The 15,168-nt window shown below is 39.7% G+C and overlaps 1 protein-coding gene across 12 annotated transcripts in view; it reads left to right on the forward strand.

Moving 5' to 3' along the window:
• SEC61A2 (SEC61 translocon subunit alpha 2) overlaps window positions 1-15,168 on the forward strand; it is a 26,298-nt gene continuing 11,130 nt past the window's right edge. For 2 of the 12 annotated variants that reach the window (XM_080356973.1, XM_080356962.1), the window contains exons 1-7: window positions 52-93; window positions 5,424-5,489; window positions 7,635-7,713; window positions 8,999-9,069; window positions 13,192-13,323; window positions 13,470-13,579; window positions 14,157-14,310. In XM_080356973.1, coding sequence (XP_080213099.1) covers window positions 87-93; window positions 5,424-5,489; window positions 7,635-7,713; window positions 8,999-9,069; window positions 13,192-13,323; window positions 13,470-13,579; window positions 14,157-14,310 — 619 coding nt within the window. In that variant the 5' untranslated portion in view covers window positions 52-86. Of the gene's footprint in view, window positions 98-1,522; window positions 1,591-4,391; window positions 4,604-5,423; window positions 5,490-7,634; window positions 7,714-8,998; window positions 9,070-12,207; window positions 12,633-13,191; window positions 13,324-13,469; window positions 13,580-14,156; window positions 14,311-15,168 lie in introns of those variants that run through there. The other 10 variants (XM_080356969.1, XM_080356968.1, XM_080356967.1 and 7 more) reach the window with 10 other exon arrangements.

Below are 15,168 nucleotides of genomic sequence, written 5' to 3' on the forward strand. Positions count from 1 at the left end.
GGCCCTGCGGCCGGCGTCACGTGACGGCGCCGGCCGGCGGCGGAGGCAGCGGCGGTGACAGCGGCTGAGGCGCCGGTCCCGCCGCCATGGGCAGTGAGTACGGACCTGGGCGGGGGGGAGGCCCGGGGAGCCCGCTCGGGCCCAGAGCCAGCGGCCCGGGGCGAGGGGGTCGCTGTCGCTGTGAGGGCAGGACGTGACCGGCCGCCGGCCCGGCGGGCTGAGGCGGCCGCGTGGCTGAGGGGCCGCCCCGAGGAGGCGGCGGCAGCGGGAAAGCCGCAGCCGGGCAGGGTTCCGTGCTGCCGGGCACGGGGTGAGACCAGCCACCGCCTTGTGCTGGTTTGGGTTTATTTTTATCTTCTGTTCTCCCTCTGGGCTTAATATTTTAACACGGAAGCCGCGTCGCTTTCTGTGGAGCAAGATGTGCCAGGGGAGGTTCAGGTTGGACATGAGGAAAAGGTTCTTCACCCAGAGGGTGCTGGACACTGGAACAGGCTCCCCAGGGAGGTGTCACAGCCCCAGGCCTGACAGTGTTCAAGAAGAGACTGGACAACACCCTCAGACACATGGTGTGAACTGTGGGGTTGTCCTGTGCAGGGACAGGAGTTGGACCCGATGATCCTGTGGGTCCATTCCAACTCAGGACATTCTGTGATTCTGTGCATCTTCTGGTGACCTGAGGGCTTGGAATAAAGAGAAATGCCTTACAGCAAAATGTAAAATAAACACGGCATTTTGACCAAAATGTTGCTTAAACTGTCTTGCGGGGTAGTAAATGCATTTTCTTTGAAGAGGTGCTGATGATTGTTTTCTATGGTTTTCCAAATGCGTCAGGGCTGGGAATAATGTATGAGATTTGGAGGATAAACTCCCCACCAAGTATATGTGCCTTCCCCCCCAACCCCCCAAAAAATAAGAGCTCACACTGTTGAGCTTTACTGCATTTTTCAAGGAGAAACTGTGAAGAGAGATGTATCAAAAGTTAAATAAAATCCCTTGATGTTCTTATCAGAATATGTGTTGCAGTGATTTAAATTATGATTTCTAAACATATTTTAGCACTTGAATTATTTTCTCAAATATTTCTGTAAAACGTAAGATATTTATCTCCGTATAGATACTTTTTTATGTCAGTGTCCTTTGCTTCTGTGTTAAACTAGCACAGACCTATACTAGGTCATTTATTTTTAGATGGAATACAGTTTATTTCACTTCTGATGATATATATGGTGCTGTTTCTCACCTAAAATGATTCCAGCTGTGGAAAAAAGGATGGGCCGATCTGATTAGAACAAGAACTCTCTTTTACATCTTTTGCCCTGTTTTCAGCTGTTTTAAGAAGAGAACATTAGTTTTCAGACATTGAGTTAAAGTGCGTGTTGGTGAAATAATTAACTTATGAAGTGTTACACTTAATTTTCCCCCATAGAAGTTAAATATAAAGTTGTACAAAGTTTAGTAAGTTCATAAAGGTTCATTAACGTATTTTTATCTCTTTTTGTGTGTGTTTGTTTTTCTGGAACAGTAAAATTTTTAGAAGTTATTAAGCCATTCTGTGCTGTGTTACCCGAAATCCAGAAACCGGAAAGAAAAGTGAGTGCCACATTATGTTCGTACTTTTATTGGTTCACAGACAGGAGAACGTTCTGATATTCAGGTCCACACTCCGATATAAATACAGAGAGTGGGCCTTAAAGTACAATGTGTTCTTTAGACGAGGGGGAATCCATGTTAAGGTGAAAGATGATTATGATTATCAGTTCTTAACATCCTTCTGATAAGTTGTTCCACTTGGTAATTATACTCACTATTTTTTAAGTCTCATCTCTAGACTAAGTTTATTTAGTTTCAACTCCATATGATTGGATCTGGTTTAATATACTAAAATAGAGTTTTCAAGCTTGTCTTCGTGGATACCAGTGTTGGCTTTGCATACCGGTCACAACTTTGTGCTGGCTTATATATTACTTAGTAAAGGCTTGTGCTGTAACTCAGGAACCACAAATTCACTTCTGTCTTTCCCACAAAATATTTCTACTCCCATAGCTGTTATTCACCTTGACAAAGTGGGAAAGTGATGTGTGATATAGTTCAGGTAATTGCTTCCTGTTCACCTTCTGGATGTTACACTTCATTCTGAAATCAGTGAACTGAGTTCATTTACAGCTGATCTTTCTATTCCTCGAGACCTGGAAGATCCTCCCCATTTCTTGGCACACTTTCTAGCTGAAAAAGCATTAATTTCTGCAGATCAAAAAGAGATGTGCCCTGTCGAAAAACAAAAACACACCAAACCACTGTTTTTTACTTCCAAAATTCAAGCACATATCACCTAGGTGACAAAGGTTCTAATTAGAGTAAAAAATTTAGCTAATATTCATTGTCATGACTGACATGAAAATTCTTTCTGGGCTATATTCTTAAAAGGAAACACATAGCTGGAAACATGAAACCATCCGAGACAATAATCTTTGTTGGTGAGAGATTCCCAGATGTTAGGACTGGATGCAGAGATGTTTGTGCCAGTAACCATAGCTGAGCCTGCTGGATTGAGTGGAGAAGATACACTAAAAACTGCTGATTATTCTCCTCTGGGATTGATTTTTAAAAAGATTGGGATTAATCTCCTGGCTCTTTGCTCCATTCGTCTTTCCATGTTGCTTTCCAGCACCTTTCCCTCTTGGAACAAGTTTCCAAACAAGTTGTTTAGATCAGATAAAGGCATCTTCACAGCAGGAATCTCCAGAGGGAGACGCTGAGATTTGGATGCATCAGATGTAGGCAGAACATACCCATGTCTGTTTCTGCAGCTGTGAAACTGGGTGTGATCTTCTGCTGATGATTTATGGCATATCCCTGATTAGCTGATTACATCCATCACATTTTTATTTAGTGAAGTGGATGGAAAGAAGCAGCAAAGACAAATCTACAGATATTGATGTAAAGCTCATTGACAGTTCTGATTTGTCTCTATTTTATTTTATTTTATTTTTCCTCATCCCTTTCTGTTTGCCAGAGAGGCAGAGGGGCTTGATCTGCCCGTGTCCTCTATCAGCAGATGAAGGATGCCCAGAGGGGTGCCAAGATTCCTGTCCTTGCTATTTGGGTCACTTTGTCTTTATTTCTAACTAGGTCACTGCCTAGGCAATGACTGCCAGTTGCTAGATTTGTACAAATTTGAAGTTAAAATATAATTGGGAACATTTTGCTTAGACCGATGAGTCCTTTGACCATTTTAAGTTACGTTCCTTGCTTTTGTATAGTCTTATCAAGTGACCCTGGTCATTCTATATAATTGTAATTTTTGGTTATTTATTGTTTTCTTACAATCTGTCACTGGTAGACATCATTAGTTGTAATGTATTGGTTAAGGCCGGGGCAAGAAATGAGGATAACAAAATAGAAATCTATTTTTTCTAAAATTGTATTGATTGTGAAGATGAGGTTGGATTTAGTTGGGCTCTCGTGGAATCATTTTGCTGTTATCGGTAAGGGAGGCGGGCTGCTTCTGGCACTAGGGAGTGTTGCTTTTGTATTTTGGCCAACTTGACTAACAGAAGCAATTGCTACTTTTTGTAGTTAGTAGTATCAGTTCATATTCAGATTTTTCTGAGTAGAACACTGTTCAGAACACCAAGAAGCTGATGCTGAAGTCCCTCATTTTCACAAGTTTTAAGAAAAATGTCAGAGGAATAAAACGTCCCATTGAATCTGATCAGATGATGAAATGTCCTGTGCTAGTTATCATTTGTGGCTGGAATATTTTGGTACCAGTCTGTATCTTGCTGCTTCTGACTGGTGGATTCAGATCCCTCTTTCTTTTTTCTTTTTGAATCACAGAGACTATTTTCCTTGTGAATAACTGTGATTTGGGTGGTGCAGAATTTCTCTGATGCTCACATTCACCGCAGTTACAGAGAGAGCCAGAGCAGTTGTACAGTGTGTGATACCTCAGAAGCCAAGATGAACTGTTGGGCTGCAGAGAGAATTTGGCTAAGCGTTTTCATTTTTAAAAGTCTGCACTTAAAATCTGACTTGTAGAATTCAAACAGCACTTGGGAAAGTGGGTCAGCACTGTATAAAGTCTGACACAAGACACTGTTTGAATTTATCTGTTGCTGTCACTATTTTCCTTTTTTTAACTTTGTACTGTAAGTATTTTTAGCATCTGGCCTCTTTTAAAAGAGTGAGACAATATCAGTAAATAGAATAAAACAATCTCTGTAATTTAATTTAAGTAAGTGTATGCTTTCACTTACAAAGATACAGAGCGCTTCTGGTTTTTCTTTAGCTTCAGAAGCTGCGCTGCTGCACTGGACGGTAGTTTCTTGTCTGTGAGTGTTCAGTACCTACAAACCCAGGCACTAATCCTTTTTCTTGTTACTTCTTTACAGGCAGATTCAGTGGTTGAAGGCACAAAACTAGTATTTCTCTCTCTTACACGTTAGTTCGTGTCCCGTTTTAGTAGCTGCTCTACTCTTGTCTACAGTGACCACACTTATCCTAATGTTTACGGCCCATGGAGGAGAGGTGGGAACTTGAACCTAACGCTGCACCTCGGTTCTCTGGTCTCTCCAAGTGAATTTATTTCTGTTTCACACTTTGGGTAATCCTCTGGTTCAAACTTAAATCTTGTGATTCTTCTCTTCTTGCACCTGGCACTAGTTAGAGTTGCCTCCAATGCTGTGACTCTGAGATTCTCTCTTTGTTGCATTAGGGACTAATGACCATTAATCTGACATTCTTTTAAGAGTAGTGTATAATCTTCATCTATAAAAACATTTCAGAGGGTAAAACAAGTCTTTAAAAATGATTTTGTGATCTGTGTCCCTGAACATAATGGTGAATTTAAGCTTCCTCTAACACCTTTTGAAGAACTTAATTCTAAATATTTTGAATTACAATCCAAAACTCATTCATGGCTCTTCTGGTTTTTATCGCTTGTCTTCACAGCAGTTAAATCTCTTTAAAAACTTTGTAGTGCTTTAGTTTAATGACTTCCAGCCTTTCAAAACAGTGCCTCCAGTCTGTTGAAGCCTAGAACGCTAATCACTGAAGATAAGGGTTTTTTGCATTATCTTTTGTGTTTGTTCTGGTATGTCCATGTTTTTAGCCATGCTGTTGCTTTTCTGTAAATAACCACTATAATAGAATAATACGTGTACAATATATTCTCCAAATTGAATGTCAGCTACCCTGTCTGCCAGATCCCATATAAGTTTTCTTGGACTACACAGAAGCCCATGACTGTCTCTCCGTATAAAATCAGAAATCATGTTAAAAATAAATTCTAAAGAGACATGATGCTTTCTGTTTCAATATCTTAGAATTTAATTCTGAATGATAGAGTATATAGTGCTAATGTGAGAGTACAATGAAAATTCTACGTACAAGAAACACATTAATGTCTGCAATGTGTTCTGTAGATCCAGTTCAGAGAGAAGGTACTATGGACGGCCATCACGCTCTTCATTTTCTTAGTATGCTGCCAGGTAGGTGTTGATGTTTTCTCTCTTTTGGGAAATGTGCATTCTGTATATGTAAAATAGAATGTTAAAAGAGTGAGAAGTTGACCTACCAGTTCCAGTTATGTATTTTTCTGGTTAAGTAAAGTTCCGTTAGAGAAACGTGATTCCCTGAAATAGTCTTTATTACTGTTTGTATGTCTGTTCAGAAACTTAGTGCTTTCTACTTAGTCTAAAATACAGAATGTTTGTTCTTGTTATCTGAAGGGTCCTATTAAATCTTTGAGAACAGGAGGTTGAGGGGAGACTTTCTCGTTCTCTACAACTGCCTGAAAGGAGGTTGTAGCATGGAAGGTGTTGGTCTCTTCTCCCAAGTAACAAGTGATAGGACAAGAGGAAATGGCCTCAAGTTGCACCAGGGGAGGTTCAGTTTGGATATTAGGAAAAAAATATTGCTGGAAATGGCTGTCAGGCATTGGAACAGGCTGCTCAGGGAACTGGTGGAGTCACCATCCCTGGAGGCGTTTAAAAGGCGTTTAGACGAGGTTCTTAGGGACATGGTTTAGTGCCAGAGTTAGGTTACGGTTGGAGTCATTGATCCTGAAGGTTTCTTCCAACCGAAATGATTCTATGAATGATGATGGCTTCAGAGTATGAGCCAAGCTAATTATTCACTGAGTAGTATAAACAAACTGAGCAATTTTCTGCATTCTTTACTCTCTGTTGATAGCTAAATTTAAATTTTAGTAGTGACAAGTCTGGAAGTGAAATAAAACTGGTTTTACCTGATTCCTCTTGAACAAGCCGAGAGATTATAAAGATTACAGGAAAATGTTTTTCTGAGGTGTTTAAGTTGACATTTAGAACTTGTTTTTGTGAATATACTGACAAAGACATTGACTAAAACTCCTCCACAATGCACGTCTTTGTAAACATTTACGTGATCTTTATTACTCACAGTTGCAGGAGTTCCTAGAACCCGTACTGGGGTTGCAAACAGATAGTGTTGTTTTTTTAAAGAATGTGTAGATATTGCAGAAAATGAGAATCCATGTATTAAATGAAACATATTATTTTAGAACTTTCATACCTCTTAAAACATCTAAAATGAGCTGTACATCTTGAGAATCAGGCTTTTTAGGTTATTGTTATCCACTTGAACTTACTCATTGCAGTCAGATTCTGGTTTAAGAATCTTTTAACAGTGAAGTGATGCTGAAAAGCTAAAACTCAGCTCTCAGACCTACCTTTTCTTTTGGGAGGAGGAGGTGGGAATGACAGTAGAGATAGAAGAATGTGTAGTTTATCCATGGTGGATGCTGGATAGATGCATAACCAAGACTTTGAAACTGTACAAAAGATTATAGTAATTGAGTAGAAAATCAGGTGATGCAGAGCAGAGTTTTAAGGAGTTCATCTAGAAGATTGCGTGGATCCCTATTCTACTGGTTTTGTGATTGAGATTTTCAGAGAGCTCAAAATCCCTCAGATTTGACATATGGAATATTGTAGTTATTGTATAAACTTGGCTTTGACAGTTCCGTGTGGGATATTTTAGAACGCAGCTGTAGAATTTGAACATACGAACGTGCTGTAGGAAAATATTTACATTGTAGTTTATGCTATGTCTTTAATTTGTACTGAAATACAATACAATGTTTAGGACTGTTTAAAAAAACATAAAACCCCCTGCTTTCATCTGTCTTCTCAGAGGTGGTTTCCTGCACTTTGCTCCTCTTTTTAACTAAAAATTGCCACCAAAAAATTAGCAAAATAAACAATGGAATATCATGTAATGTTTTTCTGTTAATGATTTGGGGTGGCTACCTTATTTTTTAATGTTTTTTTTTTCTGTTCTTTTGAGAGGCTGTAGTACTCCCTACCTGCATATGACAGGCATTTACATCTTCAGTAATGTGATTTATCTGCACTGACTCTTCTTTCTAGGGCTTTCTTCTTTTTCCAGTAGAAAGATCTTAGTTTAGTCCTCTGAGTCATACCCTGGTTGGAGGATTAAAATAGATGGTGTCAGTTGCTCTGGTTTAATTAAAAAAACAAGTTGGAATAAATGTTATTAAACAGTGTAACAGCTGAATCATTATACATTAAGAATTTTGGATTAATGCATGGCTGCTTTGTGTCTGTGTTTAATGCCGCCGTGTGCTTGGACAGATCCCTTTGTTTGGAATCATGTCGTCAGATTCTGCAGATCCTTTCTATTGGATGCGAGTCATTCTTGCGTCAAACAGAGGTTAGTAGATTATTCCTTTCTCTGTTTTGTATTGATATAAGCAGGAGAAAAAGGGTTGGCTGTTAAATTTCATACAACTCAGATGTCACATTGAAATACTTTGTGAAGTTTGTGACACTCATGTAATTAAAATTGACTGATACTTAAGGAGTACTTCATCTTAGGAATGGGGTTTCCTTTGACATGCAGATGAGATTAATCTTGCTTGTCAAGTTCTGGGATGATTCTGTTTTGAATTTTAGAGAGGTCTCTTTCTGATTAATATATGGGATAGGAAGTCCTTTCCCCCACCACTTCTGAACAGCCTAACGGGCAGTATCAGAGCATTGAGTAGAAAATACCTTATATGTGCAAGTCAGTTACACCTCATAATATTTTGGCAACATTATGGGTGAATAATTTGTAGGTGGGAAAGCTGAGGGCAAAGATCATTAGGCTAATAGTTTAGCAAAGCTAAAGTAACTTATTTGAGAATATACAAATAGATCCCAACCAAATCTGTCAGAAAACTTTGAAGTATTGCAAGTAGTTTAAAATCTAAGCTGGGTGACCTGGCATGCCTGACTCTAAATGAGGACACTGACCTCATCTGTATCTTGGAAAACTGGTTGAAAGAAAATCAGTGGAACCCTTTAATGTGAAGGTACAAATTATTTAGGAATGGCAAATTGTGTCACACTAGTGAAGGTAACAAATCAAGGTAAATACGTTATCTGTTTCAAACTCTACTGCAGAAGTTGCATATCTAATTCATGTCTCGCTAGCAGCATATGGTACCAAAGATGCTATCCACTACCCAGACAGCAGGATAACAGCGGCCCAGGAGAGACTAAGAGACTGTGAAGTCAATAAAAAGCAGGAGTGGAAAGTTAATTTTCATCTAAGTCAACTGACTAGATGACATTGGAGGATGTGAGGTAAACCTAAAGTTTTTGACATCCTCGTTTTCTTGCTGTTGGATAAGTAAAGGTTTCCAAGAGAGAGGACATAATATTTAACACAGACATAACATTTAACAGATTTAACTGAACAATGTGTAGACTCTAGGATGCGAGTATGAAAGAAAGTATAATAATAATAATGACTTGAATGCTTTCACATGTTAGATTTTGGTATCAGGGCAAACACTAACAAAAATATGAAAATATCATAGTGCAATAATGCTTAAAATTTTTAAAAATTAGAACTGAAATGAGCACTCTGGTAGTTAGGCAGAAGTGAACGCTCCAGACAATAGGGGAGGTGCCCAAAAAACACTTCTTAAATTCAGATTATTTCTGGGCAGGCAGCTAAACAGCACACACAGCCGTTCACCCGCCACTCCCAGTGTGATGGGGCACAGGATTGGGAATAAAGGTAAACCTCAATGGCTAAGATAAAGGCAGTTTAATAGAACAGAAAGGGAAAATTATAATAGTATTATTTATAATAATATATAAACCAAGTGATGGACAATGCAGTTGCTCACCACCCATTAGCTGATACCCAGCCTGTTCCTGAGTATCGGTTTCTCCAGCCACCTTCCCCAAAGTATATACTGAGCATATATACCATCAGATGGTATGGTGTGGATGGGTTTCTGTTAGATGGAGATTTGTTATTGAACTAGCCAGGCCCAAAGGAATTTCAAGGCCAACTTAGAAAGCTGGAAACAGGACCTGCCATGGGCGAGAGGCATTTCTACACTAACAAAGCCTCAACATGACGTAAATCAACGGACCTATCAGCGGTGAGACTCCAGCGTGTGGACAGGTCGTGAGCATGGATGATATCCAATTAGCAAATGCGTGATTGGAGCGTGGACGCCTGATCAAAGAATAGTTGCATATATAAGGAGGCTTATTTCTGTAATAAATGGCTTTAACATAATTCACATTGAATCGGAGTGCAGGGTCCTTTATTTGCTCCAGCAGTATGGAATGTCCCTTTGGCCAGTTTGGGTCAGCTGTCCCAGCTTCTTGGGCACCTGGTGTGACATGAGAAGCTGAGAAGTCCGTGACTGCTTAACAACTAAAACATCAGTGTGTTATCAGGATTGTTCTCGTCCTAAATCCAAAACATCGCAGTACACCTTTAGGAAGAAACTTAACTCTTTCCTAGCTGAAACTAGGACAACTTCTTAAAGGCTCTTCAGGAAATAAAGCTATTGTGGGATAAGAAGGAAGATCTCGTAGCTGAAGAACTAGTTGAAAAGATCAGAAGACACGTCTGTACAAATTGAATATTGCACACAGTTCTGATCTGCTGTGCCATGAAAGATATAGAGGGACTGAAAAAACACTCAGGAAAAGGCACCAGGAAAAATTCAAGGTAGAAATTAATCTATAGAGAGAGATCTTAAAAAACTAAGTGTGTTTTTGCCACGAAATGTGTATATCCCAAATGTCTTTTAAGTCTTCATCTCTGGAAAAAAAAGTGGGAAGGGAATGGACAGTCACCTTTTCCTTATACTGTAAGAGGGAAGGGGCAGCTAACAGTATTATTGAGCAGCACATATAACTCCAAGTTCCTGAACAAGTTACTGGCAGAACTTGCCAGAAGCAGTTTCTGAATAAATGACAGATGTGTGGGAAAAGGGGAATACAGAATGAGAGAAATTGGGAAATTACATATTAGAGAGCAGTGTAGGGGAAAGGGACCTGGGGGTCCTGGTGGACAGCAGGATGACCATGAGCCAGCACTGGGCCCTTGTGGCCAGGAAGGCCAATGGCATCCTGGGGTGTATTAGAAGGGGGGTGGTCAGTAGGTTAGAGAGGTTCTCCTTCCCCTCTACTCTGCCCTGGGGAGACCACACCTGGAATATTGTGTCCAGTTCTGGGCCCCTCAGTTCCAGAAGGACAGGGAACTGCTGGAGAGAGTCCAGTGCAGGGCAACGAAGATGCTGAAGGGAGTGGAGCATCTCCCTTATGAGGAAAGGCTGAGGGAGCTGGGTCTGTTTAGTTTGGAGAAGAGGAGACTGAGGGGTGACCTTATTCATGTTCATAAATATATAAAGGGTGAGTGCCACGAGGATGGAGCCAGGCTCTTCTCGGTGGCAAACAATGATAGGACAAGGGGTAATGGGATCAAGCTGGAACACAAGAGGTTCCACTTAAATTTGAGAAGAAACTTCTTCTCAGTGAGGGTGACAGACACTGGAACAGGCTGCCCAGGGGGGTTGTGGAGTCTCCTTCTCTGGAGACATTCAAAACCCACCTGGACATGTTCCTGTGCAACCTCACCTAGGCGTTCCTGCTCCAGCAGGGGGATTGGACTGGATGAGCTTTTGAGATCCCTTCCAATCCCAAACATACTGTGATACTGTGATACTGTGAGAGCTCCACCAAAGAAGGGGCCCTGCAGAGCTGGGGTGTGAGGATGGATAAGCTTTGAGGTGCATCAGCTATAGATATGCTAGATTTAGGTTATGGTTGGACTTTTTGATCTTAAAGGTCCCTTCCAACCAAAATAATTAAATGATTATATACAGTTTTTACTTGTTTTCATCTTCCATATGACCTTACAGATTGTGCTACTTCTGTCACTGATTCTCCTTGAGACTTTACAAGTCTGCTGTGGCTAAATAGGTATTTATTAATAATTTTCTTGGTAATTTTGTGATGGAACATTACTGTACTACACTGGAGAGCAGAGTTACACTTAAATGGATAGGATAGGATAGGAACAGGATAGAAATAGAATAGGATAGGATAAGAATAGGATAGGGTAAGAGTAGGATAGGATAGGGATAGGATAGGAATAGAATAGGATAGGATGAGAATAGGATAGGGTAAGAGTAGGATAGGATAGGGATAGGATAGGAATAGAATAGGATAGGATAAGAATAGGATAGGGTAAGATTAGGATAGGATAGAAATAGAGTAGGATAGGATAGAAATAGAATAGGAATAGGATAGGGTAAGATTAGGATAGGATAGAAATAGAGTAGGATAGGATAGAAATAGAATAGGAATAGGATAGGGATAGAATAGGAATAGGATAGGGATAGGATAGGAACAGAATAGGATAGGAACAGGATAGAATAGGATAGGAACAGGATAGAATAGGATAGGAACAGGATAGGGTAGAATAGGAATAGAATAGAATAATAGAACATAATATAATAGAATAATAGAACAGAACAGAATAGAATAGAATAGAATGCTGATTCTCTTTTGAATCTCCCTGGTGGATATTGTGACTTACTGCCAAAAAAAATGCGCATTATTTATGTCCCTTGAGTGATAATGTAAAAGAAGGTGCAAAAGTAATTAGATCTGCCTTAATTGAATGTTAAACTCGTAAAATGCGTCCTTACTCAAACTTGTTTTCTTTAAGGTTCTAGCTTGGGAAATGTGGAGAGTTTCATCACTTGGTAGTTAAATTTTTTTACATTTTCATCCAAATTTTCAACATTTAATTTTTTTAAGCTTTCGATATCTTTGGATAGGAGAAAAAATTTTGTATTAGCCAAAGGACAAGCTAAATTTAAAAAAGTGATCTTTTTGAAGCAACAGCATTGTAAAAAGAGGATGTGGAAGAACGTTTCTGTATTGAGATGGGAGAGTATATTGTACAGGTAAGAGGTGGGCTGTTTTCCTGAGTTTAGTTGCTCTGTGTACGTTGAGCTCTGCACCCACACCACATTATAACAGAATTCAACCAGGTGTCAGTGGTTGAACAAGACCTTGCTGAGAATATTTCTAAATTAGAGTATCAAGTGTTCTGGTGTTACAGGTGCATCGGTCTGAGGATACAAGCAAAGGGAGTGATGCCTTGGTTTGTATTACACCAGATGAAGTGATTGGAAGGGAAAACCAGGCAGGTTTTTTGGAATAGCCACCTATGTGCTGCAGCAGGTAGTGTTCTATGAAGTTGTATCACGCTGTTCAAGTTGTGAACAGTTGGAAGGTGACACCTCGGTGACATTGTACCAGTAGGTGAGTTGGTAGAGTAGAGCATCTTAATGACCTTGTTTGTTTTGTTAAGAACTCGTTTAACCCCAAACTTCTGTGCTCTTAACTAGAGTCAGTGATTCCCAGAGTGGCATTATCAGCCACTGTGGATCTGCAGCATCTCTTTTGTGTTCTTCCCAATTAAACTTTTGACAAATGTGACAGCTGAAGCACTAACAGAATAAACCACCAGGGACAAGACACCTTCCAGTGAAAAGTTCCTTGATATTATATGCCAAAAAGCCAGCTAGCGCCTGGTAAGCTTCATTGGGCATCAGCTTTTAGCGTTAGCATATTAGAATTAATATGTAGGTTTCTCATGTTGCCATCAAAATCAGATTTTAACACAACACCCTTCTTTTGTGAGGAGATAACAGTCTTTGTTCTGATCGTACCTGTACTGGAATGTATATCTTTGAGGGCTTATGAAAAATGTTCCTTATAGGTCAGAAACCTTTCACCAGACCTGATATCCTCGGAGTCTAATTAATTCTTTAGGAGAGATGCTTGAATGGCAATTGTGTTAATTTTTCTTCCTGTTTAGGTACTTTGATGGAATTAGGTATCTCACCCATTGTGACATCTGGTTTGATCATGCAGCTGCTGGCTGGGGCGAAGATCATTGAAGTCGGTGATACCCCAAAAGACAGAGCCTTGTTCAACGGAGCTCAGAAATGTAAGCGCTGTTCCAATTAAAATTAATAAGCGTGTTTTTATTCTTGGGAAAGCAGCCTGCCTAAGTGATACTACATGTGAGATTTCTTTGGTAGGCAATTTCAGCAGATTTTTTTTTTAAAGGATTTGCTTTCTCTCTTGTTTTAGTATTTGGGATGATTATTACCATTGGGCAAGCCATTGTGTATGTTATGACTGGAATGTATGGAGATCCTGCTGAAATGGGTGCTGGAATTTGTCTTCTTATTATAATTCAGGTTTGTAATGAGCTGTTTTGTGTGTAACTGAGATTGGTTAGGTACAGTATAGCTAGAAGGAAAAAATCTATATCTGATTGCCCTTTATGTAAACATCATCCTTTGTATCTGTTTGTCTACATAGGAGAAATTCTAAATATTCCATAAAGGAGGAGAGAGTTGGGATAGTTAATATCGAAAATATTTCAGATAGGAGTGGCTGTTTGATTAGAAATAGAGGAATTGATAGAGTTTGAACGCAGTAGCTGCTGCTTAGTGCTGTGGAACGCTCTCCACTCAATGGCACAGATGCAGCTTTGAGCCAAAGCAGCAAATGCACAAACTTAAACACTTATTTGAAAAAAAGTGCTTGCTGAGTAATCTGTTTGCTGGCGTCAGTGTTGAGACGTCACAGGGATCATTGCCAGGTGAGACGCGTTTGGACGTGAGAGGCCACAAACGCTGCATGAATGCTATTTAGCTGAAAAACTTCGTGATTGCTCTCCAGCATGATGAAAATACTGGAGCAGGGAATGAATATGTCATTCCTGACGTGATTTATTCTTGTTTCCGCTCAGTTCTGTTTCTTTTCCCGCAGCTGTTTGTTGCTGGTTTGATTGTGTTGCTGTTAGATGAATTGCTACAGAAAGGTTATGGTTTGGGGTCTGGTATTTCCCTCTTTATTGCCACCAATATCTGTGAAACCATTGTCTGGAAGGCTTTTAGTCCCACTACCATCAACACTGGCAGAGGTAAGTGTGCGATTACAATTAATTACAACATGTTTCAGTGGGTGTGTGCTGTACATAAACTATCAGATGTTAATTAAATGGCTATTAAAAATGTTTGATGTATGACCATTAGCTTCTAAAGTCAATTGTCCAACACCGAAGATGAAAATGTGGTCTGACTTACGTGAAGATTAATAACTTACAAGTTTGCTTTTGCTGATTCGAATTGCAGTAGTTAAAATGGAACTCAAAGCCCCTTGACTGAAGATTCTTGCATTTCCAAAGGGAAATAGTCTGGTTTTAACATAATTTAGTCCATAGAAATTGCGAAAATGAGAAATTCTCTGTGTTCAGAGGAGTGTTTTATGATCCAGCTGTTGGTGGTGTCTGTGGGATGCTGTTGTATTCGATGCTTCCAAATTGCTTTAAGTTAGTTTGGTTCTTCAGAGGCTTCAGATCTCAGTCCTCAGCCAACATTTGACAACATCTGCTTGTCCTGAGGCCCTGGCCGTACAACTTCAGACACAGCCCCTTCGCATCAATAAGTTAATGACTTTAATACATAACATTTGAAATCCCGACCCACGTTTTTAGTTCGCTTTCATTTTCACCTGATTTTTAGTAGTTCTGTCTATTGCATTTTATGGCTGCTTTTCTAAAGCTATTTTTTATCTTTGTTTATTATTTCTTCCTTCTAATAATTCTTCTGCCTTCAGAAAAGAAGAACAAAGAGAGTATTCTCTCATGTGTTCATGTGTGTGGCTTTTATTATTGTTTCCACCAGGTATAATGTTTTGGTAGATTATTCTACATTCTATATGCTAAAACAGAATCCTGTACTGTGTTATATCTGTCGTACCAGGATTTATGTCCTATTGT

The sequence above is a fragment of the Nesoenas mayeri genome (genome assembly GCF_963082525.1).
Source record: "Nesoenas mayeri genome assembly, chromosome: 1".
NCBI lineage: Eukaryota > Metazoa > Chordata > Aves > Columbiformes > Columbidae > Nesoenas > Nesoenas mayeri.